Source organism: Protopterus annectens, chromosome 3.part1 (assembly GCF_019279795.1).
Source record: "Protopterus annectens isolate FY-2018-M chromosome 3.part1, PAN1.0, whole genome shotgun sequence".
NCBI classification, from domain to species: domain Eukaryota; kingdom Metazoa; phylum Chordata; order Ceratodontiformes; family Protopteridae; genus Protopterus; species Protopterus annectens.
Genome location: NC_056732.1, coordinates 1,775,217,109 through 1,775,244,130, shown reverse-complemented (window position 1 = coordinate 1,775,244,130; position 27,022 = coordinate 1,775,217,109). Strand labels below are relative to the sequence as shown.

The 27,022-nt window shown below is 39.2% G+C and overlaps 1 protein-coding gene across 1 annotated transcript in view; it reads left to right on the top strand.

The window, feature by feature from the left end:
* Nucleotides 1-27,022, top strand: part of LOC122798666 (fucolectin-4-like) — a 315,163-nt gene that overhangs the window by 284,490 nt on the left and 3,651 nt on the right. Inside the window, exon 4 of the mRNA XM_044067753.1 lies at nt 21,185-21,348. Coding sequence (XP_043923688.1) covers nt 21,185-21,348 — 164 coding nt within the window. The remainder of the gene's footprint in view (nt 1-21,184; nt 21,349-27,022) is intronic.

Here is a 27,022-nt window from a genome sequence, read left to right as displayed (position 1 = left end):
TGCTGTAACAGAGACCTGGTTTAAAGAGGCAGAAAACACCCCTGCGCTCCCAGGCTACAACTCATTCCATACCTTTCAGCCCCAGAATGTGGCTGAAAGCTCCAATGGTGGTGGTGTCTCTATATTCTTAAAGGATACGCACACCTCTAGACTGGTAGCCCAGCATAATGCATCTGAGATATTTCAGGTACAACTAACACTGGGTAAGACAGCAATACAAGTCATAGACTGCTACAGAACCCCAGACATGTCCCTAGACTCTCACTCCAAGTTCCTAAGCATCCTGGAATCTATCACAGTCCAACCCAATACTCTCATACTGGGTGAGTTCAACTACACTTCCATCAATTGGGAAAACTATTCAAGTACCAATGTATAGGCCCAGCACTTTTTGGAATTTATCAGTTCCAATACCCTGGACCAGCTCATTCTGACCCCCCACTAGGGGAAACAACATCCTCGACCTAGTTATCACCAACATGGGAGACCATTGCTCCACACCTATAGTCAATTCCTCCCTGGTTAAATCTAACCACAAACTGATCACCATGGAAATCTCCATCTCACCTACAACCCCTGCTAAGGTGACCACCCTGAAAAACTTCTCTAAAGCTGACTTTGGGCTACTAAAAACAGAGTTGGTAAACTTCTTGACACCCATGCCAATGGAAAATAGCTGCATGACTGCCGAATCATACACCGATGCACTGTATGAGCACATACACAAATGCATGGACCTTGCCATACCAAATAGAACTAAAACACTCTACTCCAAAAAAGGAAGCCAATCTGGTGGTTCTCAGCCATCAGTAAATCTACAACAGAAGGAGGAAACTTGCAGAAAAAAATGAAGTCACAAAACTGGAAAACCTCCCTTATCAGTCTCAACAAAAATCTGAGATCCCTTATGAAATCCTCTAAAGCCAGCTATGAAGGCAGAATTGTGGCTGACACCAAAAAAAAAAAAACACAAGGCCTTCTATAGCTATATCAAAAACCTCAAAAGCAATACCCAGATTTCCTTGTTATTGCACAATGACACCTCCTATACTGAACCAACAGATATAGCCAACATACTCGCCGACAGATTCGGTGCCAACTTTACCCCCCAGGGTCCTATCACAATACCAGACGAAAGCCTGGTACCCACTATTTCTGTGGCACAGTTCATTTTGTAGCTCATGTAGAATGCAGCCAGGGATATTATCATGTCCCATGGATGCTGCATTCTTGGCTTTGGACAATGCAGCTTTTACCTGTGCCACTGTATTCTGCATTCATCAGACCTATCATTGAGTACAATGCCCCCTTTGGTATGTACCAGGCATATCCAACAACTGAAATGTCCACAGAGGTTCCTCACTAAAATAATGCAGGTCATAAGTAATATGTCCTATGCAGACCATCTCAAGACCCTATCCCTCTATTCTGTCTCCTACATACAAAAGCCAAGAATACAGCATCCATGGGACATGATAATATCCCTGGCTGCATTCTACATGAGCTACAAAATGAACTGGCACAACATCTGTGTGCCCTGTTCATGCACAGCCTTACCTCAGGCTGTGTCCCTAATGAATGGCACACTGCTACAGTCATCCCGCTCCAAAAAAGGGGGAGCAACTACAGACCCTGGGAACTATCCCCTCATTAGCCTGATGAGTCTGGTATGCAAAGGGTTTCGGAGGGTGGCTTAATGGCTAAGGTGTTTGTCTTACAAACTCAAGGTGCAGGGTTTGAGTCTCACAAGGGATAACTGGCTAGGCTTAAAATGGCTCGCAAGGGCAGTTAGCTTAGTACTAAACTATGAACCTATGAACCTATGGAGCACATCATCATGCATCTGCTTAACAAAGATATAGGAAATCTCCAAACTCTTGACCCCACACACTTTGGCTTTGTCAAGGGGAGAGCCTGCCTACTGAACCTGGTTAACTTCTTCGAGACAGTCACCAAGGCTGTGGATGAGGGTAAGGCAGTGCATACAGCCTACCTCAACCTGGCCAAGGCCTTTGATACCATTCCCCTCTCAGGTATCATTAATAAACTCACCAAACTAGACATACATCCTTACATCACTAGATGGGTTGCAAATTGGCTCACAGACAGGAGCCACAGAGTGAAAGTTGCAGATTCCAAGTCAGACTGTTGATCAGTCCTGAGTGTAGTCCCACAGGGCTTGGTCCTGGGCCCTCTCCTGTTTGGCATCTACTTCTCAGAAGTCAAGGCCAACACAGATGGACTCTGGCTGACGAAGTTCACTGATGACAGCAAGCTAGGAGTCATTATCAACTCCCCAGTGATGCAGACATCCTACAAAAGGGCCTCTTTGAGACCAGTGACCTGTGTCAGTACCATGGCCTGAAGCATAACACCAAAAAATGCATTATCATCCCTTTTGGAAAAACTCAGTTCCCACAAATTACTACATTGATGGGAGCCCACTGAACACTTAAGGGGCCATAAGAGATCTGGGCACCCAGGTCGACAGCCACCTCACCTTCGACCACCACATTACTACTGTGGTCAGAAAGTCCTTCTACATGGCACATCTTATAACCAAATGTTTTGCATCCAGGAAGAAAGAGGTCATTATCCCTCTCTACTCATTCCTCATTAGACCAGTCATCAAATATCATGCCCTGTTTGGCATGTACCTGACCACACACCTACGACAGCTGGAGAGGCCACAAAAGTACCTCACAAAAAGGATCCCAGGCCTTAAACACATGCCCTGCATGGGCGGACTCAAGACATTTCAGCTGTTCTTAGTCTCTTATTGTCTACTCAAAGGTAATCTGTGCTTGATTTACAAAGCCATGTCTGACCCAGCCCTACTTGAAATGCTACAACTAAATAAATCCCAATCCCCCCATGCCACATGCTTCAGAGATCACAACCTCATTACCACAATTAACAGAACATGCTGGAGGGACAGGTTCATCTCCCAAAGACTGCCCATATTCTGGAATAAGCTTCCCATTCGTGTCAAGCAGAGCACCTCGCTGACCTGTTCAAGAGAAATCTTGACAAGTGGATGTGTAACAGAAAGTTCACTCCAGGGGTCACTCCAGTTGCCTACTGGATAGGGGCACTGTGAACTATCATCGAATGACATGGTACCCGGGCAATTATTTTGGGCTAGGCTTATAAAGGCTCCAGGGCCATTAGCCTAGTAAACACTTAAGAACCTATGAATCATTGAAATTGCTGCACCCACTGATTATCATATATTAAATACAGAGAGACACAAATTCATAAAATACCATGATTTGCAGTCAGAAGTAAAATCAAAATGGAAGCAAGAAAGCTAAAGAGTTCAAATAGTTGTAGAAGCAATGTGTCTAATAAAACAAATTTACAGTTGAAGTTAGATATGCTACCAATACATGTAACCCCATATGAATGACATAAGGAGTCAGTTCCGGACACCTTGTGGGAGCTCCAAGGATTGCTCTTGGCTAACATCAAAGGCTGAAACAATATTAATTTCATGAACTCTAATTGTACCCAGACTAGGTCCATTGTTGTCAAGAAATTTGAAATCCAAAATACTTGGAGAAATTACTGCATGATTTACGTGGCAGGCTCAAAGGTTATAGGATTAACTATACTGATCACTGCATTACTTAAAGGAATGACTCATAGTTCACAGGATAAGTTATAATGATCGCTGCATGATTTAAAGGATAGGTGCACAGTTTATAGGACAAGATATATTGATCACTGCATGACTTAAAGGACAGGCTTCCAGTTCACAGGATGAGTCATACTGATCACTGCATTTTTTTAAAGGATAGGTGTACAGTTTATAGAATAAGACACATTTTTTTAAAGGATAGGTGTACAGTTTATAGAATAAGACATATTGTTAGATGATATAAACATGCCATCTGGTCTTGACAAATGTGCAAATGCTGCATTTAAAGCAGGAAATCTTCTGGGACAGGAATGTGATATAAAGGAACTTGAGCAGGAGAGAGTGTCTAAATATTTGGGAATTGATGAAGGATCGAAAATAAAACAGGAACAAATGTGAACTCAGCAAGGAATATTTTAGAAGGCTAAAATTAATCATGAAAACAACACTGACATCAAGGAACAACGTTCAAGCTATAAACCAATTTGCTCTTTCTGCTCTAACTTGCTTTTTTGAAGTGATTGATTGGCCCCAAATGATACTGGATCAGTTGGACATGAAAACAAGAAAAATACTTCATGCTTATCAAATGATATTTAAAAATCATTGTATACCAAGATGGAATATTCCTCATTCTGAAGGAGGTATGGGCTTCCTCAAAAGTGATTACATGTATAGAGCTGCAATTGGACTGCATGCATATCTGCTGACTTTACCAGATCCAAATATTGTGAAAATTTTAAAACATGAGGAGAACAAGTCTAAGATGACTTCTCTGCTTAGTTTAGTAGAAGCATATTGGCATCAAGTGTGAATGGAAATCAAGCTAGAAGTAGATAAGGATAGGGCAGCAACTGAATGTGCTAAAAAACAAAATAAAGAATATAAGAAGGATCAGATAAGAAGAGAAGAAATGTGGAAAAGTCATAAATAGGTTCATAGGTGTTTACAACTAATGACCACAAGGGCTTTTTTAAGCCTAGCCATGCATCCCAAATCACTGACAAATTCTGATACCCATGATATGTGTAAACATGGGCCTGGGAGATAAACAATGTACAGGTTACCTGTGTCCATTAGAGACATAGGTGCCAAACCAGGGATGAATTTCTGGTCTCCCATCCAGTTGTTCAAGTTGCACTTGAATTAGTTGAGGGAGGAACTCTGCTTCACATAGATGGGGAGCCTGTTCCATAGATGGGGTAGTCAATGGGATACATACCTATCTCTCCAGCAGGTCCTATTTATATCACATGCAAGGTTTAAGCCTTTAGAATGAGTAATTCTGGTGCTGTCTGTTTTGTGGATATGCAGGAGGTCCATCAGAGTGAAGTCTGACAATGCCCTCTATGCCAGGCATAGATCACTCCTCAAAAGAATGTAGGAGACAGAATAGAGGGATAGAGTCTTGAGGTGGTCTGCATAGGACATATTACTTATGCCCTGTATTATTTTAGTGAGGAACCTCTGTGGACATTTCAGTTGTTGGATATGCCTAGTACATACCAAAGGGGGCATTGTACTCAATGATAGGTCTGATGAATGCAGAATACAGTGGAACAATGACTTCCTTAGACTTAGATGCCATACCTTTGTTTTTAAGTTGGGCAACATAGAATGACTTCCTCATCACTGTAGACATATGATGATCAAAGACTAGATTACTATCTATGTGTGTCCCTAAGTCCCCGACTACTGGGTCACCTCTAAGGGGTGTGTTGTCAATATGATAGTTACCAGGGATGGATGACTTTCCAAAGGATACCTGCATTCATGTGGGTTTTCTCCAGGTTCTCTAGGTTTCCTCCCATGTTACAAAGACACGTGTCTGGTGCTGAAAATTGGCTTTGTTCCAAGTCAGACTTTCCCAGTAAACAGATGTTAAATAAATAAAATAAATAAATGCTATTATGCATTTCTTGGCATTTAGTTTTAGTCCATGGCTCTGACACCAGTTGTTTGTCTGTGTCAACCCCTCCTGGAGAACATTTGTGTCAGTGGGAGATTCAATGACAGCTCCCAGTTTGCAGTCATTTGCAAATTTAGTCAGCCAGAGACCACTGATATTGTCCTTGACTTCTGAGAAGTAAATGCCAAAAAGGAGTGCTATTATGCATTCCTTGGCATTTAGTTTTAGTCCATGGCTCTGACACCAGTTATTTGTTGGTGTCAACCCCTCCTGGAGAACATTTGTGTCAGTGGGAGATTCAATGACATCTGCTAATTTGCAATAATTTGCAAATTTAGTCAGCCAGAGACCATTGATATTGGCCTTGACTTCTGAGAAGTAAATGCCAAAAAGGAGCGGTCCAATGACTGATCCCTGACTGACTCCACTTGTGACTGGCCTCTTTGTAGAGGTGAACTCCCCATTTCTAACTTCCTGGTTCCTGTCAACCAATTGGCTATCCACCAGGTGACATACTGGTTTGTATCTAACCTCTTGAGTTTGCCAACAATGCCCAAAGTTGGTATTGTGTCAAATGACTTGGCCAGGTCAAGGCAGGTAGTGTGAATGATTTTACCCTCATCCATTGCTTTGATGACCTTCTCAAAGAAGTCCACCTGGGTTAAGTAGGCATGATCTTCCCTTGACAAAAACCAAACTGGGTTGGGTCCAGTGTCTAGAGGTTTACTATATGTCTGTTGATCATCTCCATGATATTTCTTTCCATGGCTTTACATATAAAACTAGTGAAATTTATGCAGCTGTAGTTTCCAGGGTCTGTAGATGGCCCACCTTTGTGCAAAGGAATGAGTGCTGCCTTTCTCCATTCATGAGGCACGAAGCCTGATTGGAGACTACAGTTAAACAGTAATCCCAGAGGCCCTGACAGGTCATGTTTCATACTATTTAGAAGGCATCCTGGGATATTGTCTGGGCCCACTGATGCAGTGTTCTTGGCCTTTGAGAGAGCATTAAGGACCTGTTCCCTAGTGATAGCAGAGGGAGTTATATTTGATGATATTTCATGAGGGAAGGTTGAGGGGGAGAGAGGAGTAAAGTTGGAGCTGAATTTATCAACCATGAGGTTTGTTATATCATCTGGCTCATTATAGGTGGCTCCATTTACAATGAGCTCTGCACACAATTGTGTACTGCCTTTGAAGTTGCGGACATAGCTAAAGAATGCTTTGTGGTTGTCCTTGGCCTGGGATGCAAAACTTGGGTCTATATTAGATAAACAAAAGTTTATCTAAACAAATGCTTACATGAGCGAAAATCCAGGAATTTTAAACTGCAGTTGTGGGGGGGGGGGGGTTGCACCCCCCCACACCCCCCACTAAATATATATTCCAACTCCGAGATTGCACTACAGTGAGTATAGGGCAAATATTCCCATCTTCACTGTACCGCGATCTCACAATTGTGGTTTCGAGTTCTGCAATTTTCGCTCATGTGAGTGTTCGATTAGATAAACTTTCATTTATCTAATATAGACCCGCCAAACTTACTTCAAATTTGGCTTAGGTAGACTTTATTTGTACTCTGAGTTGTTTGTTTACTTTGATGAGAGTGTTTTTATCCTGCTGGGTACTGCACCTGCTAATTTTTGCCATGATTTTCTTCTTCCTGTTATACAGCCGATTGATTTTGATTCCTCCAGGGTGGATTGTTTTTTGAGTTAGATCTGTACTTCTTCCTGGTGGGTACAGCTGCATCTATGCAGCTATTAACATGATTATACAGGGTTTCTGTGAACAGTTCTGCATAGGCAGAAGTGTTTGCACGGTTTATGGGGGCTTGAAATTTTGCCTGGTTCTCACTTAATAGCAGAAGGTTAGCCTTAAAATAATTCTTGAATATTTTAGGATTAGCTGGGGGGATCCAGGTTTTATATTTACTTCAAAGGAGACCATTAACCAGGGAAAGCATTACAGTAGGGGATGTGCAGCAGTCTCCCATATTAGTGAGTACCAGATCCAGTATGGTTGCACCCCTGGTTGGTGTATTTACTATGTGGTCTAGGGAGTTTGTGTTTACAAAATCCAGGAATCTCTGTGCATGTACGTTTGGTGTTGTATAGGATTCCCAGTTAATAGTGGGGAAATTAAAGTCACCCATGAATATTGTATTGGGTCATATGGTTAGTGTTTCTAATAAGTTTAAATACATGGTATGGGTTTCTTGGGTCATAGAGGGGGACCTATAGCTTGGTACTGGATTTTACCTATGCTGATTTGAACATGGAGCAGCTCAAGTGCATTGTCCTGTTTGACCAGCCTTGAAGTATATTTATTTTGATGTAAATAGAGACACCTATACCTTTAGTCCCTGCTGTGAAGTAGCTGGTCTAAATGTGTGGAAAGCATAATAACCTTGCACTGTTGGTGTGCTCTCTGTGGTTTTAAACCATGTCTCATTGACCGCACAGACATCTGTGTTCTCTAAGGTAAAGAGAGCTTCCAGAGAGTGGAGATTTTTATTTAGGCTCCTAGCATTGAGCAGTAATACCTTTAGATTTTCTTGGTTTTGATTTGCTATGTCAGAAATACTTTCAGTTTGGCATTGCCTAAAAAAGGCAATATGGGGGAAGACAATGTTTTAGCTGATATTTAAAAGCCTAGAGGGGAGAGATACAGACCACCCTAGGCAAAGCAGCATGGTCTGTTGACCATCTCCTTCCATACTGACAAATATTGCACCCCCTTGGAATGACACCAGAAACTAAGCCAATTATTGAAGTCAATCATATTTTGTTCATATTGTAGCATCATCCTTGGAGAAGGTAAAATGCTGCTCAATGCTAGGTTCATACCAACCTGAAACACATATTCAGAGATCTCCATGATATATCTCGCTTCATATAGTCTAGGGAGGTATGTTTCAGGTCATTTGCTCTCACAAGTACTATGACTGTGTCATATTGGTAATTGTGGTCCAATGACCTGAGTGCATGTGTAATGTTGTGGATCCTAGCCCCTGATAAGCAAGCAACTGTAACTTGCTCCTTACTCAGCCTGGTGAGAAGAACATCAGTGTGTCTGACAATGGAGTCTCCAATGACTAGAATATTAGATTGTGTGCATACTTGCCTTATGGACTTAGAGGTAGAGGGTCGTAGAGGGTCCATGAGCTGTAGCTCTACGTGTTGATGTGGGTGTTGTTTTGGAAGAGCACATTTGGGGCTGCTGAGGGTATTTGTTATGTGTACTTCATCTAGGAGGTCTTTGTGGTTTAGGAAGATTACATGTAATTGCCTCAGCAAATGTGAGTCTATATGTCTGCTTTGAACTGTGCATGTTGGGTGCTGTGTGTGTTCTACTGACAACCTTATTGACATTAGGAGTACTTTTATGTGAGAACTTTACCTCCAGTGACATTGTGTAAATACATCTCTCACATACCATATCAGTTTGTTTGAGAATTAACTGGTTATCAGTAAACATGTGACAATTTTTACATTGCCTCAGGTTGCCCATATCCACCAAGCCAGTAAAAGAGACAGTAGGAAAGTTCATATCCATGGCAACAGGCCCTTTTTTATTGTTTAGACAGTTGGTGTGAAAATATCAATCACTGCCAGGAGTATCCATTTTGCAACTATGTGGACAGTGCTTGCCACTGCAAACTAGTTGTACTGTGTGCAACTAGGTATTGGAGAAATTTCAATTGTGGTTATACAGGAAAAATGTCACTCAAGGTGTCCAAGTCTTTACAGAGCACTGCCAATCAATTGAGGGGAAACTAATACATAGACCCTGAAAATTTAAGGATGAAATCTTTAGGCAGATATTCTGAAGTTAGAAACAAATCAAGCAGTACTTTCTGAAAACAAAGAATTAGCTTGTCAAGAATGATGAAAAGAGGGGAGTTGCATGAATAGCTACTGCCTGGCTACTACTAATGCTGGTCTTACCACAGATGCACTCTGTTGGGATATAATGCTCCTTTGCTTCTTCTCTCACCAGAAGCAAAATGTTAGTACCAGTCCCAAGTAGAGAAGCAAGCCACAGCCTTTTCAGTGAGTCACAGTCTTGCCCCAGATGATGCAAGAGTCGGTAGGCTTGTAGCCTTTTTCTTTTACATGCATCGAATAGCAACGAGACCACTCAGATACAGTAAGCACAGACACTCACTCTCCAACCAGAAAGATTCATGAATCATTGCACTCTGCTCCTACTCTCACCATCAGAATATAAGCACAGATTCCAAGCGGTCACCTATAAAGCAGTTACTAGGCTTTCGGGTGATCAGCAGTCTCCAGGATATAAGATCCCTGTACTCCTTCTCTCACCAGGAGAAAACAAAAGCACTAATTGTAAGATTACTACTGAGAGGCAGAATGTGGGCTCTCCAAAAACTGGTGGTCTTGCAATAGATGCTTAAAGGTAAGATGAAAAAAATGGTTTACCCTAAACAATGCAATGTGCACTAAGCAGTTAGATATGAAAGTGGGTAACTTAAGTTTTAGCTGTCTAAAAAGTTAAGTTTTAGTGGAGATTCACTATTTTTAACAGTGCAAGATAGATTGAAAGGGGTAGCCACTTTTGCATTCTGTTACTATGGAATACAGCAGGATGGCCAATAAATTTATATAGTTGAAGGGGAATTAATTCACAATTGATAATCTTGTGCTTACTCACACCAGCGAGTGAAAGTAGGGAGAGGGCAAGATATATGGTCAAATTAACATAAGGGGCTGGCAATTAGAAAGACAGTGGTGTTTAAGAACATAACAGCAACACGGTGGGACAGTGGGGAAAAATTCTAAAACTCTGACTCACAAGAGACAGAGCTGTGGTCTCTTTTCAAGTTTTAATATGCAGTTAAAAGCAGAATACAAGTAAAAGCAGAATATAAGTAAAACACAGTGTAAAGAAAACAAATCACATTATACAAAATAGAAAAAGGCAATAAAGTAATACAAAATACAAGAAATAAAAAGAAAACTAACCTTTTCCTCGCAGCAAGCTGTGGCAGAGTCTGGGTGAGCCTTTCCAGTAAAGCTCTGAAATGTTTTATTTTACCCTTTAAAGAGATTGTGTAGTTCCTAGCTCCACTCCCTCAGTTCATAGATGATTAACCTTAACTGAGCTGTTCTGACTTATATGTGACTCCTTAACTGACCTGTTACAAGTAGAGAAAAGTCCTGGAATAATCCCATGTAAATCAGGATCTGATGCAGGAGTGGTTAAGGAGAGACAAATTTAAACCAATATATTTTTTGCTGAGAAACCATTTAGGATGGTCCAACTGTTGAAGATGCCAGGCAAGGTACCTGCCAAAGAGTACATTGTAGTCAATTATTGGTGTGATGATGGCCGAGTACAGTGGTATTATGACATCTTTATACCTGGAAGCCATGCCCTTACTTATCAGCTGAGCCACAAAGAAGGATTTCCTTACCACCATGGACACATGGTGGTCAAAATTCAGATTACTATCTATCAGAGTACCCAGATATTTCACCACTGGTTCCACTCCTAGGGTGGTTCTATCAATGTTGCAGACTGCAGGGGTATTTGATTTCTCAATGGAAGGCCTTGGCTGTGACACCAGTCATTGCTATGCATCAGTCCTTTTTGTAGGATAGCAACATTGTTTGGGGAGTCAAATTGCTCCCAACTTACAGTCATCAGCAAATTTGGTCAGTCAAAGGCCATGTACATTTGCCTTGACATAGGAGAAGTATATCTCAAACAGGAGGGGGGCCTGAGTCCTGTGGTACTCCACTTGTGGCTGACCTCTTGCTAGATGTGGTTTCCTCCACTCTAATGACATGTCTCCTATCCTTGAGACATTTGGCTATCAATCTGGTGACATAGAAGTTTATGCCTAATTTTGTCAGATTATCTGTAATACCTGAGCGGGCTGCTGTGTCATATGCTATGGCCAGGGCACGGTAGGTTGTATACACTGTCTTACCCTCATCCATATTCTTCATAACATTATAAAGGATGTCCACCAGGCTGATTAGGCAGGACCTGCCCTTGATGAGTTGAGCTGAGTTGGGTCTAGCGTCTGGAGATTTCTTATGTCATTGTTAATCAGGTACAATATTATCTTTTCCACAGCCTTGCATATGAGGCTAGTTTTACTTATGGGTCAGTAGTTTCCTTGTTCCATTGATGGTCCCCCCTTGCACAGATAGGCGACTGTTGCTGTCCTATACTCTACTGGGACAAAGCCTGTTTGGAGATCGTGATTAAATAGAGATCTAAGTGGGTCCACTAGTTCATGTTTTAAGCTATTTAATAGGCACCCTGGGATTCTGTCAGGACCCACTGATGCCATATTTCTAGCTTTAGAGAGTGCAGTGATGACCTCTTATTTTGAGTTAACAGGCAAAAGAATGGTAGGGGGGATTTCATGGGGACTGACTGGAAGTGATGAGTGTGGGTGAAATTTGAGCTGAAGGTTTGTTATTTTTTTCTGGCTCAGTATAGGTACTGCCATCTGCAGCCAACTCAGCACATTAAGTGTTTCCATTAAGATTTCAGACATAACTAAAAATGCTTTATGGTTATCCTTTGATTGAGAAGTTACTTTATTCTCATGTTTAAGATTTGATGAGTTGACTAGTTCACTGATTTGCCTGTTGAGATTAATAACAGATTTAGTTCTCTGTTGTTCACCATTCCACTTGTTTGTAAACAGGAGTTTCTTCTTTTTCTTGTATAATCTATTTATTCCTTGGGTCCACCAGTGTGACTTGCTTTTTCGGGTAGACCCATGTTTAGTTCAGTCAGGTACTGCCATTTATATGCAGTTGTTTAAGTAGTTATACAGGGCATCTGTGTATACTTCTACATAGACTTTCATACTTTTGGAGTAAGGAGGAGTATTAAAATTACCTATGCTATCACTTAATAGAAGATAATTTCCCTTGGAAAAATTCTTTAGGGTTTTAGGGAATGATGGGGTTTATACCATTGCATTTATTTCAAAGTAGAAAGATTTATGATCTGATCTTACCAATAAGAGCATTATGCTAGGGAGGGTGCAACACTCCCCCATGTTTGTGAGTGCAATGTCAAGGAAATTTGAGCATCTACTGGGAGTGTGGACTAGCTGTTCCATAGCATTTGCAATGCCAAAGTTCAAGAATTTTTGAGCCTGCATGTTAGTGGTTGTGTTTGTTTCCCAGTTTATGAAAGAGTAGTTAAAATCATCCACAAGTAGTGTGTTTGGTTGAATTGTAATGTATTCTAGTAACTTCAGGCATGCAGAGTGATTCTGATGGTTCATGGTTGGGGGCCCTCTAGCAAGCAATGATAAGGTGAGGGATTTTGCCTGTGGTCAGCTGGACATGGAGGAGCTCAAGTGAGTCATCTTGCTTGACCAATCTTGTGGTGTGATTGTTTTTTTATGTAAATGGAAACACCTCCTCCTGTCATTTTTTTCCTTTTCAGAGGGTTGTCTGAATGTGTCATAAGCATTGTAGCCTTGCATTGATGGGGTGCTCACTGCAGCCTTCAACCATGTATCTGTAACTGCACAGACATCAACATTCTCCAGGGAAAGAACAGTTTCCAGGGAGTGCAGTTTCTTGGTAAAACTCCTACCATTGTGCAGTAGTGCCTTCAGTTTGGCATTAGAAGAACTTGTTTGTGATATAAATTTAAGAAAAATTATGGACAACAGAATAATGACTCCTTAAACTCATCAAATGACAGCATGGCCAGTCACTTCTATTCACGGACAGCTCTCATACCCAGCAATTAAAACTAAAAACATTGAATATATATACACATCAGTACTACAGAAAATAAGATTGTAATAGAATAAAAAATAACAACTGGCCACCAGTATTTACATTTCCCACCTATGAAGACACACGTATACACACACACACACACACACACACACACACACACACACACACACACACACACACACACACACACACACAGCCATCAATTACAGTCACTTGTATACCTGGTACTGTACACATAATCAAATGAATGACTGAATAAATATATAAATAACTGTCACACACGAATATATCTTCTCAGCTCACTCTTACAGAATATAGTGCGACATCCCTTCATATACCATCTTAGCTGAAGAATCAAGCAGGAAGCTAAAAAAATAATGGGGACACAGGACTAAAATCAGGATTAAATATTGTCATTACCTAAGTAAAGCATTGCTACCATAACAGGCTTTGCATTAGTATACTTTTTTGAACGCTATTAAGTCTGAAACTCAACTGCAATCATCAATAACTTTATAAAAAAAACATAAATTACTAGAAACAGACCAAATATGAGGCAAAGCAGAGAAGTTTTATGAAATCAGGGACTGTTGAGAGCATCTTTGCCCTCACCCAAAGAAATGCACACACACACACACACACACACACACACACACACACACACACACACACACACACACACACACACACACACACACACACACACACACACACACACATGTGTGTGTGTGTGTGTGTGTGTGTGTGTGTGTGTGTATATATATATATATATATATATATATATATATATATATATATATATATAAAATAATAAAACCAAACTGCGATAACTAACATAAATAAAGAACTGTACTAATAAAACAACAAACTTCTTTCTTATAAACTGAAAGAAAGCCACTCGAAGGCAAAGCTGATGCTAAGCACTTTTATTCTTTAATGATATTTAGAACTTCTTAAGAACTGACAAAATTTTAAAAAATTTAAGGTATAAGTAAGGTGCACAAAGCAGAGAGAAAGATGTAACCATGACAATATCATATATCTTCTGAGAACACAGTGAGTAAAAAATTAACCATTCAGAAATTACACATTTTGTACAGCTGTATATACACTAACAAATATTAGTATAATGTGGGAGTGGTCAGACTCCCCATCTCAATGCACATTTAATATTCAGGTTTTCATTGAGTCCAGAAGGGGTCTCAGCATTAAGTAATAACTGCCATTGCAATTCTTTCAGTTCAAGCAAAGTCTCACAATCTCCAAAAAAATTGGATAATTCCACTCTGTGTAGGTGCCTCTTTGAACGAAAGCCTAAATAACCTTGTCAGGTTAAGGGACATTTCTTTACAATGTACAACGCCATTCTGTTTGAGTTAGTAAAAAAGGTCTAGAGTCACATAAAGTATTTAACACAATAGGTCATTTTATGCCATTGTGGAGGAAGCAATTTATAGACAGGATCATAGCATATACAAGGGAAGGGAACTTAGACAGAAACCATGTAGGCTTTGCCAATACCCACCTTGAGGTTCTAACACCTTTTGTAAGGTGAGTGATGCCTGTAAGTCCTGTTGTAAATTTAAGGGCACCCTACCTACTGCCCAAGCTATGTTAAGGATAATAGGGAAGCATAAGTATGCCATTGCAGGGGAGTGCATTCCAGAACAGAGGAAGGCACTTGGTGATGAACCTATCCGTCTATCAAGTTTTGTGTATTTCTTGATGAAGCGTTAGATCTTTGGTTCTGGTGTTAGGTGCGCTGTTTGATTGCCGAAGATAATGAGATCAAAAACAACTAGATCTGTATGGACTCAAAAAGCTGGGCGCATGTCTCCCCTCACGATCTTTTATGTTTATTTTAGAGACAAGGGGACTGATTGCAAAAGATTTGTTCTTAGTGTAAGTGACCACTTACACTGAGAGAGGGTCTTTTAGAATTTGGACGAAGAATTCCAGGCTCTCCTGGTAGATAAGGTTTTTGACACCAGAGATAATGTTTGCAAGAAAACTATGTTTTTTGAATATTTTTTTTCTTTAGTATGGCTAGCCAGATACATGCTGAAGGGCATTTTTTTTATATTAAGTAATAGGCTTGACTATGGCAGAATACAGAGGGGCAATGACTTTCCTGGTTTTTAAAAAAGATGCCTTTGGCAATTAGTTGTGATTTAATTCAGTATTCAAAGCTTTAGCTGCAGTGTTATTAGCTAATTCGAAAATCTCTAAATCACTCTTTTTGACCACCTGTGCTAAAAAAACATTGTAGTGGTAATTTCATCTGGTGGCCCATACATCATTTTGGCATAGGCACCACTCCTCTTAACAATCCAGAAGTTTGCCAAATGTCATGCTGTTGCCTTGTATTTTTACGCTGTCCCTCATGATATTTAAGATAGCTTTGTAAATTTTCCTACTGCAATTGCCCAGACACACACACATGCAAACATACATGAACAGTCATTCTACCTCATTAGTATCCCTGTAGGCATGCATAGGCAGTGCCACATATATACCTGCACTCATACCACTACCCCACTATGTCACCACTGAATTTCTACAATCTTACCTGCGACACAGTTTATCCATTGACTTTGGTGGTTGATCAAAACATTTCTGATGAGTTAGTTTTCTCCACCACCCAAGATCATTTACACAGCCAAGTAATTCTTCACATTTATCAGTAGGATATAATGGTAGCTGCAGGCACTTCTGGGGGCAGAGCAAAAGGCTAATTAGCATTAACTGCTATCCCAGATTGCCCCATTATCCTTTATTAAGCTGGTGGGACCACCTTCCATGCTGATGTGATTCACTTGCAGAAAAGCATTGTAGGAGTGAGGTCTCTCCATCAGAATAGGATTACTGTGAGCGGGTTGGACAATCATGTTGGATATTACTGCTCATGGTAACCATTTCTGAATACCAGTGATTGTCACAACACCTTAAAATTGCAGGTGCAGAACTTTAATGCAAACTTGCCTCTTTGCCAAGGGCAGCTTTATCCACTTATATTAAACCCTATGAATATCTGAATTTATTACTGTTCAGACCATTTTACCAAAAGCGATGTTATCACTTTCACATTAATTGTTAGTTAACGAGGTGGTATATTTTAAGTTTTTTTTTTATTTTAGTTTGTGTGGATTTGAATGATTTTGGGAACTTAATCTATGGTCAAAGTGTAATGCAGAATTAAGTTCTGTGTGTGTGTAGGGGGGTAACTAGAATCATTCACAGGAATGTGGGACATCCAGCTTTATTGATGCTAGTTTTGTTAATATAGTTCTTTCCTTTGTTGAGGACTTCCATGCCTCATTTCCAAAATAACCCAACACTTGTTTCATTCCATCACTTTTTTATCCTTGACATATGTACTTTATTTCTTAAAATGTATTAAAAGCTTTGTGTGTTTTCACTTTATTAATTATTTATATATTGCATTTCTGGTCAATATTCCCAAACTTTATTATGAATTAATCATGTCAGTCAGTTGACAATCAGTTGTTTGCACTTATTAGAGCATACCCTCCCCAAGTCTAGTTCAATTCCATGTAGCTTTTTATTGTAGCTTAGCTACCACCATGCCACAGAGACACACTCTTCTGGCCATGTCTCAATGTTTATACTCAGGCACTAACTTTTACTCCTGAAAACATGCTCACATATCAAATCTATATACAGGCATATTTTATAACCTGTGACCCCGTTGACATCAGTAATGCACAATTTTCATCATTATACCCTCCAAGTTCTTTTAAACTTATTACTAACTGACCATAGTCTCTGAGATACTCCCCTGTGGGTTGTGTTTTTCAAGCTTATTATTAGCAGCTAACTTCTTTGTCCATTTCAAATCCCATCCATACCTTGCTATCTTTGCAGGGCTCAAGTTATGACTTGCTACAAAAGTCCAGATTTCTTACTAATGATGAATTAAGCACATGTCCATTTTAGTTAATTTTGACCACTGTATGATATTTATCTTATTCTTATCTTGTTTTTGTTTTTCCTTCAGTACTGACACTCCTAATTCTGATACTAAAGACTGAAGTTGGTATTTTGGAAGTATCCACATGGTATAAAAGATTGATGTAATATTCTGTGTTGCAAGTAAGTTTTGATCTTGTGGGCTCTCCCCAATGTATCATTGCTCACTCCTCTTCTTTACTAGAACAATGACTTTCCACTCTGTCCCTTCCCTTGTCAGCTAGTCATATTACTACCTCTGTGTAGAAGGAATCGAGCAGGGAACCCTGAATGCTTACCCCTGGTGACATCAGCTCATTTGTTTTCAGTTTCTTTCGTCAGTTATTGCATTCCATTATCTAGATTGTGTATTGCTGAATACCTGTCCTTGACTGGCAGTGTCTTACTGTCTGTTTCTGACCAATGAAAATAAAGGGAACTGGAATACTAACAATGGCAAGTTATTCCACAACCTTCTTCTTTGTTAATGCAGCACTTCATAAATGCTATCTGACTGTTGACACGGATTCAGGGAAGGCCATGAATTGGAAACTTCCTTGATCAAGTTAACTGCTGCCCACTATTCACATCATGCTGTGCAGTGAATTTAGAGATTTGAGTGTGTCAGTACGACACTTCTAATGGATGATGTGTTATCAAGGAAAGTCCTCCTTGAGTATGTAAATTGTGTTTCCAGTGCTTCGGAAAAAGTCAGTATAAAAGACAGAGACACTGACTTTCTCGTTGTTCGTGAATGACATGGTAATAGTTTGGAAGGTAGCCATGAAAAATGGATGAAGCAGTCAAGAAATATTTATCACACCATTTACGTACCGTGCATGCTTCCCTAACTCATAGCCATATTAATCACTATATACAACAACCACTGAGGCATTTTGAGTGCCATTTCTTGTAGACACTGAAAGTAATCTTCATAAGTCTATATGGATAAAATATCATGAATACAGCAAGTAGAATCAATAGTCAGGAAACCTGGCACATTGCATTGCATCCTTCCTGCATACACAAAAGGTAGCCACTACTGTAATAGGTTGCTACTAGCTAGATGCCTTTGGAAGCCAATTTTAGCCTAGCCAATTTTCTTCACATACAAGAATCAAACTCTGTACCTTGTGTCTGTAAGATAACCGGCTTAACCATTATGCCAAATAAGTTCCTGTAACCCTCTTCTACATAATCCCTTAAGTATTGCCACTTTAATTACCACGGAAAGCAGTGGGTAATTATCATAAATTTCTATGATTTAACGTTATAGAAGGCATTTGCTTTATTCATTTTCATTATAATCCAATTGCAACTATTACCCAAAAATGTACACTTGCATTTGGTCTGCATGAAATTGTGCATGTTCTGTCTGTTTTTGCCAATTTTAGTTTGTATGCATGAATCTATTTTATATGTTTAAAATGTTTTTGCCACTGGTCTCAAGATATGGCCGAAAAAGGTCCTGACACCAATTCATTTACCCAGTTAACAATCCAGTTCATTTATTTAGTCCTGGATTCTTCTCTGGGCATATTATGTGTTAAGACAGCTTAACTCTCAAAGCAGTACAACCAAGGCCTTGTCATTTGGCGGTTGCCAACTATCTGATAACTGCTCAACTAAACTTCATCTAAAATCCATTTTGATTCTTTAAAGGTAGTCATTAAAACATTCAAATAGTTGGGGTTCCACATGGATAAAGACCTGACCTTCTCGGTTCACATCTTACAACCAGTTAAAAGGCTTGTGTTTCTGTACAGACCAACAACAAGCCGTATACAAGATGCCAAGTACAACATAGCCAGGATTACACTCCTAACAATGATGTAAAGATCTTAATTTTTTTGAGTAAAGGGAATTCCCGAAAGCAGAGATCACCTGTTGTCCTAGTTGTAAGATCACTGCATCATACCACAAAGAGAAAAAAAAAATCCTCCCTGGGACAAGACTGACAGCTAGATTAAACGAGCTTGAAATTCTGAGGGGCACACAAAGACCTATATAACAAAATATATACTGTCAACTGCATAGTATTTTTTTGTCCAGAACAACTCAAATTATCAACAGCTACAGTCCTGGAGCCCTGCCATGCAGTATGCAATGTAGTATTTAAAAGGCAGCTGTGCTCGGGTTATAGAACACGGTCCCTTCCAACATTTAATACACTGAACTACCATGTACAACTCAAGTCCTGGAACTCTACCATCCAGTAGGCAATGTAGTAATTAAGATGGCAGCAGTACTCAGGTTATAGAACATGGTCCCTTCCAACATTTAATACACATTCACAACTCAGATTACCCACTGCTTAAGTCCTGGAACCCTACCATGCAGCAGATGACATAGTATTCAGGGACAGAACACTGCCTGTGCCATGGAATAACATTAGATGCATTGAACTACCATGTAATTTTAGAGAGATGTTCTGCAGCAGGGTCATCTATTCAGTAATTATCCTTTCCCTACACCCCATAAAGCTCTAAGCAAATGTCAGCTGATTACTTAATGTAAATACTACACAGAATGTATGATTTACCCTGATATAAAATGCTGGTCAAAATGCAATCTCATACTATCTGTACTATGTCTCCCTTTCTTTTATGTCTGCTGCTTGCTTTTGTTACATTAACTACTACTAACATTTTTTCTGTGGACTACCTGTTACCTACTACAATATATTTGCTTGTTTATATGCTGAGATTTACTAATTCTGCACAGATATACAGATTTTAAGGACTGCTCCAGGTATACTCTGTCACCTTATTAATCTGTACAAACTATGGATTTATTGCAGAATGAGGAATAAGTCTACAGGCTGTCAGTAACACTGATACAGTCTCCATTTAATTTCATCTTTATCCTCCATATCACAATATTTTTTGTCATGGTTTTGATTCTGTGTTTATTGTTTTTCTGTTTCAGTTTTTAATTATATATAGTTACCAACACACCTTTTACTGCATTATTAACATAGTACTGAAACTACTGATTTTTTTGCAGTGTTTTGTTTCTTGGCTCCTCTATAAAATCAAACTACTGCAGTGAACTTGGGCACATGTTCATTACTTACCTTACAGCAGTAGTTAGTTTATTTCTTATTGCATTCTACCACCAACTGTTTGCTATAAACCTGTGTTGCTAACCAGACTTCTCCCAGAAGATGAAGTTGCATCATGCTTTGTGTCAAAGCCAGCATGGTGATTCCATGGGAAGAGCTCTTCTGCACAGGTCCAGAGTTCTGGCATGACCACTGCCTGTGTGGAATATGCATCTCCTTCCTGTGTTGGTATTGTTTTCCTCTGAATCCTGTAGTTTCCTGTTAAATGATGCTGGTGAATAAATTACACCAAAATTGTCTTTTTACATAGTATTCATCCTTGCTGTTGTGGACCAGATCATGAATGAAAATGGTCCATTGAACAGATGAGTTAATGAATTAGAAATAAAAGGTTTCTGTCTGCTACCTTGTACCGCTTGCCCTAATATGATAAATACAGCCAGTGCACAAACTAATCTTTTATGTTGCTTTTTCACATAAGCGGCATTCTAGTAGTAAAAGAGACAATACATGAGATTATTAATTATCATCTTGGATTTGATTAGTTACATCCTGGATCTATTTACATATTTAATTTATCTATTTATTATTTGTTAGTTTATTTGTTCTGAATTCTATTCAACTCACAACCTGTAGCATGCATTCTACAATGGCTGTACTGACATTCATTTTCCATTTCTGGTCTTGCATTATATGGCATTCATATGAATTAGCTTACATTAATTCCAATTGAGTCAGGTTTAATCAGCGATAACTTTGGTAGCAAATATATACTAGCTTTCTTAATTTAAAAACTTATCTGCTTGGATGATATGATGAAGAAATATTTATGCCCTTTCAATTCAACAGCTGTGCGAAAATCACTGGCATAACATCTGCTGCCCCACAAACCTTCTGCTGCAATGGGATGGAAGGCAGATATGTCACAATAGTCATTCCTGATAAGTCTGAATGGCTGACCCTCTGTGAAGTTGAGGTCTATGCTGTGTCTAGTTGCAAGAATGAAATAAAAGGTAAGGACATGCTATATTAAGTCAAAGGGGAAATTGTACTCAATGATACGTCTGATGAATGCCGAATACAGTGGAACAATTACCTCTTTACACCTAGATGCCATACCTTTGTTTATAAGTTAGAAAGAAGTAAAGTTGGGGCTGAATTTGTTGACCAGAAGGTTTGCTATTTCTTCTGGCTTAAGATAGGTGGCTATGTTAACAATGAGCTCCACACACAATTGTGTATTGCCTTTGGGGTTGTGAACATAACTAATGAATGCTTTGTGGTTGTCCTTGGCCTGGGAGGCCAAAGGTTTACCTCAGATTTGGCTTTAGTAGACATTATTTGTGCTCTGTGTTGTTTGTTTAGTTTGATAAGGGCATTTTTCTCCTGCTGGGTGCAACACCACCTAATTTTTGTCATGATTTTCTTCCTCCTTTTATATAGCCTATTGATGTTGTGATTCCACCAGGGTGGCTTGTTTTTTTTAGTTAGTTCTGTACTTACTCCTGATGGGTACAGCTGCTTCTACACAGGTATTAACATCCTTGTATAGGGTTTCTGTGAACAGTTCCACATAGGAAGCAGTGTTCTCAGGGTTTATGGGGCTTGAAATTTAGCGAGATTATCACTTAGTATGACGTTAGACTTAGAGTAGTTCCTGAAAATTCAAGGGTTAGCTGGGGTTCCAGGTTTTATTTTTACTTCAATGTAGACCAATTTGTGATTTGACCCTACTAAAGAAGACATTTCACTGGGGGGGGGTAGCATTCTCACATATTAGTAATGACCATTCTCAGTATGTTTGCACCCCTGGTCTGTTTTCTGACAATCTGGTACAATGAGTTTGTGCTTTCAAAATCCAAGAATCTCTGTTGCTCCATGTTTGATGTTGTATATGATTCCCTGTTATCAGTGGTAATAATATGGTATTGTATTGGATGGTCAGTGTTTCCATTAAGTTTAAATACATGTTATGGGCTTCCTGGGTCATAGAAGGGGACATATAGCTTGCAAGGTATTGGTACGGGATTTTGCTTATAGTGATTTTAACATGGAGAAGTTCAAGAAGATTATCCTGTTGGACGAGCCTTGAGGTATATTTATTTTGATATTATAGGTTCATAGGTAGGTACTAGGCCTATACAAGCCCAGCACAAAAGGTACCCTGGCTTTTGCCACCCAAGAAAATTATTTTCCTGTGCCACTGTCGAGCAGAGCCACAGAGGTGATCCCCGGGGTGAATTTCCTATTTCCCATCCAATCATTGAGATTTTTCTTGAAGAGTGGCATGTTCTGTTTATTGTAATCGAGTTGCCTCCACCTTTAGTCCCTGTTTGTGTCATAGCTGGTTTAAATGTGTGGAAGGCATTATAGTCTTGCACTGTATGCATGTTCTATGTAGCTTTAAACCATGTCTCAGTGATTGCACAGATGTCAGCATTCTACAGAGTGAAAAGAGATTGTAAAGAGTGGAGTTTTTTGTTTAGACTCCTAGCATTGAGTAGTAACAGCTTTCAAATTTCTTGGTTTTAATTTGCTAGGTCCAAAGTGCTTTCAGTTTTGCATTCCAAAAAAGGTATTATCACACCATTGCGGGATGACAATGTTTTAAGTAATATTTGAAAGCATAGAGGTGACAGATGCAGACCATCTCTGGCAAAGCAGTATGGTCTGGCGACCATTTTCTTCCACACTGGCAAATATTTCACCCCTTTAAAATAACACTAAAAACTAAGCTAATTAATAATGTCAGTCATTTTCTGTTCCTATTGTGGCATCATCGTTGGAGAAGGTAAAATGCTGCTCAATGGAAGGTTCATACCAGCCAGGGACTCATATCATGAGAGCTTCGTGATTTTGCTATTCATATAGTCTAGGGAGGTATAGCTCAGGTCATTTACACTCTCATGGACTATGACTAAGTCGTACTGATACTAATGGTCCAATGACCTGAGTGCATCCTGGCCTCTGATAAGCATCTGACTGTGACTTTCTCCTTACTCAATTTGGTGAGAGGGACATCAGTGTGTCTCACGATGGAGTCTCCAGTGACCAGAATATTGGATTCTGTGGTGGCTTAGAAGTAAAGACTCCATGAGATGTGGCTATATGTGTTGATGTGGGTGTTGTTTTGAAAGAATGCATTCAGGACTGCTGAGGGTATTTGTTATGTGTACTTCACCTAGGAGGTCTTTGGGGTTTAAGAAAATTACATTTAAGTGCCTCAGCATATGTGGGTCTATGTGTCTTCTTTGAACTGTGTGTCTGATGGGTGCAGCATGTATACTGCTGAAAACCTGATTGACATTGAGTGTTTTTATGTGAGAGCATTGCCTTCAGTGATATTTTGTCAATACATCTCTCACATATCATATGAGTTTGTTTGAGAATCAGCTGGTTGTCAGTAAACGTGAGGCAATTTCTACATTCCTTCAAGATGCCCATATCCACCAAGCTGGTAACAGAGATACCAACTTTAAATGTGGTTTAATGTGCTTTAAAGTTCATGTTATTTATGATATCACATGCATACAGGATTCCATGTGTGCTACCTGACTTAAGTAATTTCCTGATAATTTTAACACAACTGTTGCTACATACATTTGAGCGGTGGCCTGTCATACTTCACTGTACATATATAATTTCAGATGTTGATCATATGTATGTTACTTACAGTCATGTTTATTGTCTTGTTTCAGGCCATGATAGTCCTACATGGTATAATAAGTCTGTCCCTTGTCAGACCTGTAGCATTACTTGCACATTTCTCTTGATGTGTGCATATTTACAAACATTTGATAATCAAATTCTACTATGCATGATAGCATGACATTAGACACTTGAAAATCTTCATGCATCATGTTGGTTATGACATGTTTATCACATATTATACACTCCTGTACACATTTTCTTCTGACATGCTCTTTCACCCAAACACACATACATTGACAGACAAACTCCTACATGAAGTTCTGTGTTAAATGCAAACAGTACCTCTGGCCTGTAAGTATTACAGTGGCACAAACAGCATGCAATTTGTACAAATATTAATATGCCCATAGCTGGCAGTGTGCCTATCCTAGAGTCCTTCATTTACAATTAATATATATTTCTCAACACACATTGTCATATATTCTTTTCATTTATACATGCAATTACTTATTTTGCAGCATTACACATCTATGTATTAGATGTCTGATGCTCCCCATGGGCGACTGTCAGATGGATTACTGGAGCTGTCACCTGTGATGCTGACATGCAGACATCACTGGGTATACATCACTTGTTTACCTGTGTATGTATGTACATCTGGTGTGCCATAGCTAAAGGTTCTGAGCCAGATGTATCTGTATTGCCTGAGTTACCATATATAGCCACAGCCTTTGCCAATCACACCTGCACGTTCTCACCCTTCTGCCCCTCTCCTCATCTTGTGACAGGTCTAATAGCTCCACTTCAGACATCTGGGTTTCTTAGGGTAGCTCACCCACATCTAGTGCTGGCAAGCAACCATGTTGAGATGCAATCATATTATACAACATGGCACACACTAATGTTTATGCGTCCTTTTTTGGTCTGTATTGCAGTGCACCTCTGAATGTGTCCAGCCATCTGAATTGTGATTTTAGCATTTCAAACGATCACTCAGTGGTGCTTATTGTTATGGTGATGGTTTGTTAAATGGATCCTCAGTGGGCATAGAGAGGGCACCAAAAGGGTGTCATGGCCCAGAGTTCAAGGGATAACACCAGTCACCTATTGGTATAAGCATGCAGAATATTAAACACATTGCTTCACTTTACCATGTTGTGAGACAAAATGCATCACATAAGCACAGATATACTTGCCTAATAGTATCCCCCTGGGATGTCAGAAGCTTGGAAAGTAGACCATAAGAAACTTTTCCTTCATGTTACAGCATTATGTACACTACCCATGCGTGTGGCAATTAGATTAATATTGAGGCTGTCTGCCGAGCAGACTACCTGAGAACTGAGTGATGACCAACCCATCTGTAATACAATGCAGAGTATTTACACTGGAGGGAGTGTTATTGGTATATGGACACAATCAATTTAATCAAGGACATGGGAGAATTTGGTAGTGGCAGAGAACCATCCCCTTGCAACCTGCCTTTTCGTAAATGTTTCTGGGAAGTGGATGAATTAATTCACTTTGTGGCACATAACTCACAGGAACTGTCCTAGTATGCAAAAAGCAGCTGTCTGGGATACCTGTACAGCATTACCCATTTGCCACTTCAACGTCTCAGAGCATAATATAGCCAGACTTAGAGACAACTTTGTTTCTACAGGGACATGGTCTGCACTAGGACCTGTGTATTGCAGAAATCCTACACAAAGTCTGCACCATATCTCTCTGTAATCTCTAACAATTATTTCTTGGTCAGAGAGCTCGCTTTAATGGACCCTGACTCAGTGCTGTGCTGGCTGGCTAATAGGGCACACTTGCAGATTGCCCGCCCCCACGTTGTTTGTAACATTCCAGCCTACTGGTGTACATTTACTGCTGTAACATTTTTATAAGTTTACTGCAGAATTTCTAATATTATCTTGTAATAAAAAATGAACTCACTCAAGCTTGTAATGCTTTTACCTCCTTACTGTGCTCAGAACTTTTTTGGGTCTGGCTTCTTTAACTCATTGTCTTCAATGGAGCTCTTGAAGTTTGCACCACAACTGCCAATGGGAGGATCTTAAGTTTTTTGATAGAATAAAATTATGACTTCACATTTCAAACAAATCTTGTTCATATATCTGGAACCATACAGGTTACTAAAAAAAGTGTATTTTTTTAAAGATTTTTTTTTTTATTAATTTAACATATTTACAATATATATATATATATATATATATATATATATATATATATATATATATATATATATGAAGAAATTCAACATCACATATTGTTATACAATGATAGGAATACACTGAATCTGTACAATTAACACATTAAGAGTCTTGGTATTTCAATAGCAACATGTCGAGGTTAACCCAACCACTAAAAGTCTTAGTATGATTTAAAGATCTTATTCTGATAACTTCCTTTTCAGATGTACATAGTACTGATGTTAAATTTAAAAATTCTTTGAATGTAGGAACTGAGTTTGATTTCCATTTTTTTTGCAATAACTTTTCTAGCAACTGCCAAGAGAGCTCACAACATGTTTTGCTCTTTGGCATTTAGAGATGCAGGAAGTGGAACATTCATTAGTAATACTGATCTAGTTAAAGAACAATTATCAGCCATAACCTCTTAAAAAGCTTACTTATCTCGTCCCAAAATACATTTAATTTTTACAGTCTGTAAACATGTGCATCTCTTCAACGTTTGCATCTTTACTACATCCCTACCAACCTGAAGAAGTAATTTTACTAAACTTAGATATTTTATAGGGAGTAACAAACATTCTATGTATATATTTCTGCATAAAAATGTTCCAGTATAAACTTGAAGAAGTTTCACTAACTGATTTAAGTAACAATGTTTATTCTTGCCATCTATTGAGTCACTTCATCCACTAGTATCTAAAAAGTTCCAGATTTTTTGCATCAAAATTATTATTTTTATTTATAATTAGCTTATATAAATTGGACAAGCTTCATTTGTAGGTCAGTCTACCTTTGATGATAATATTCATATATTCAATTAATGGGAGAATCG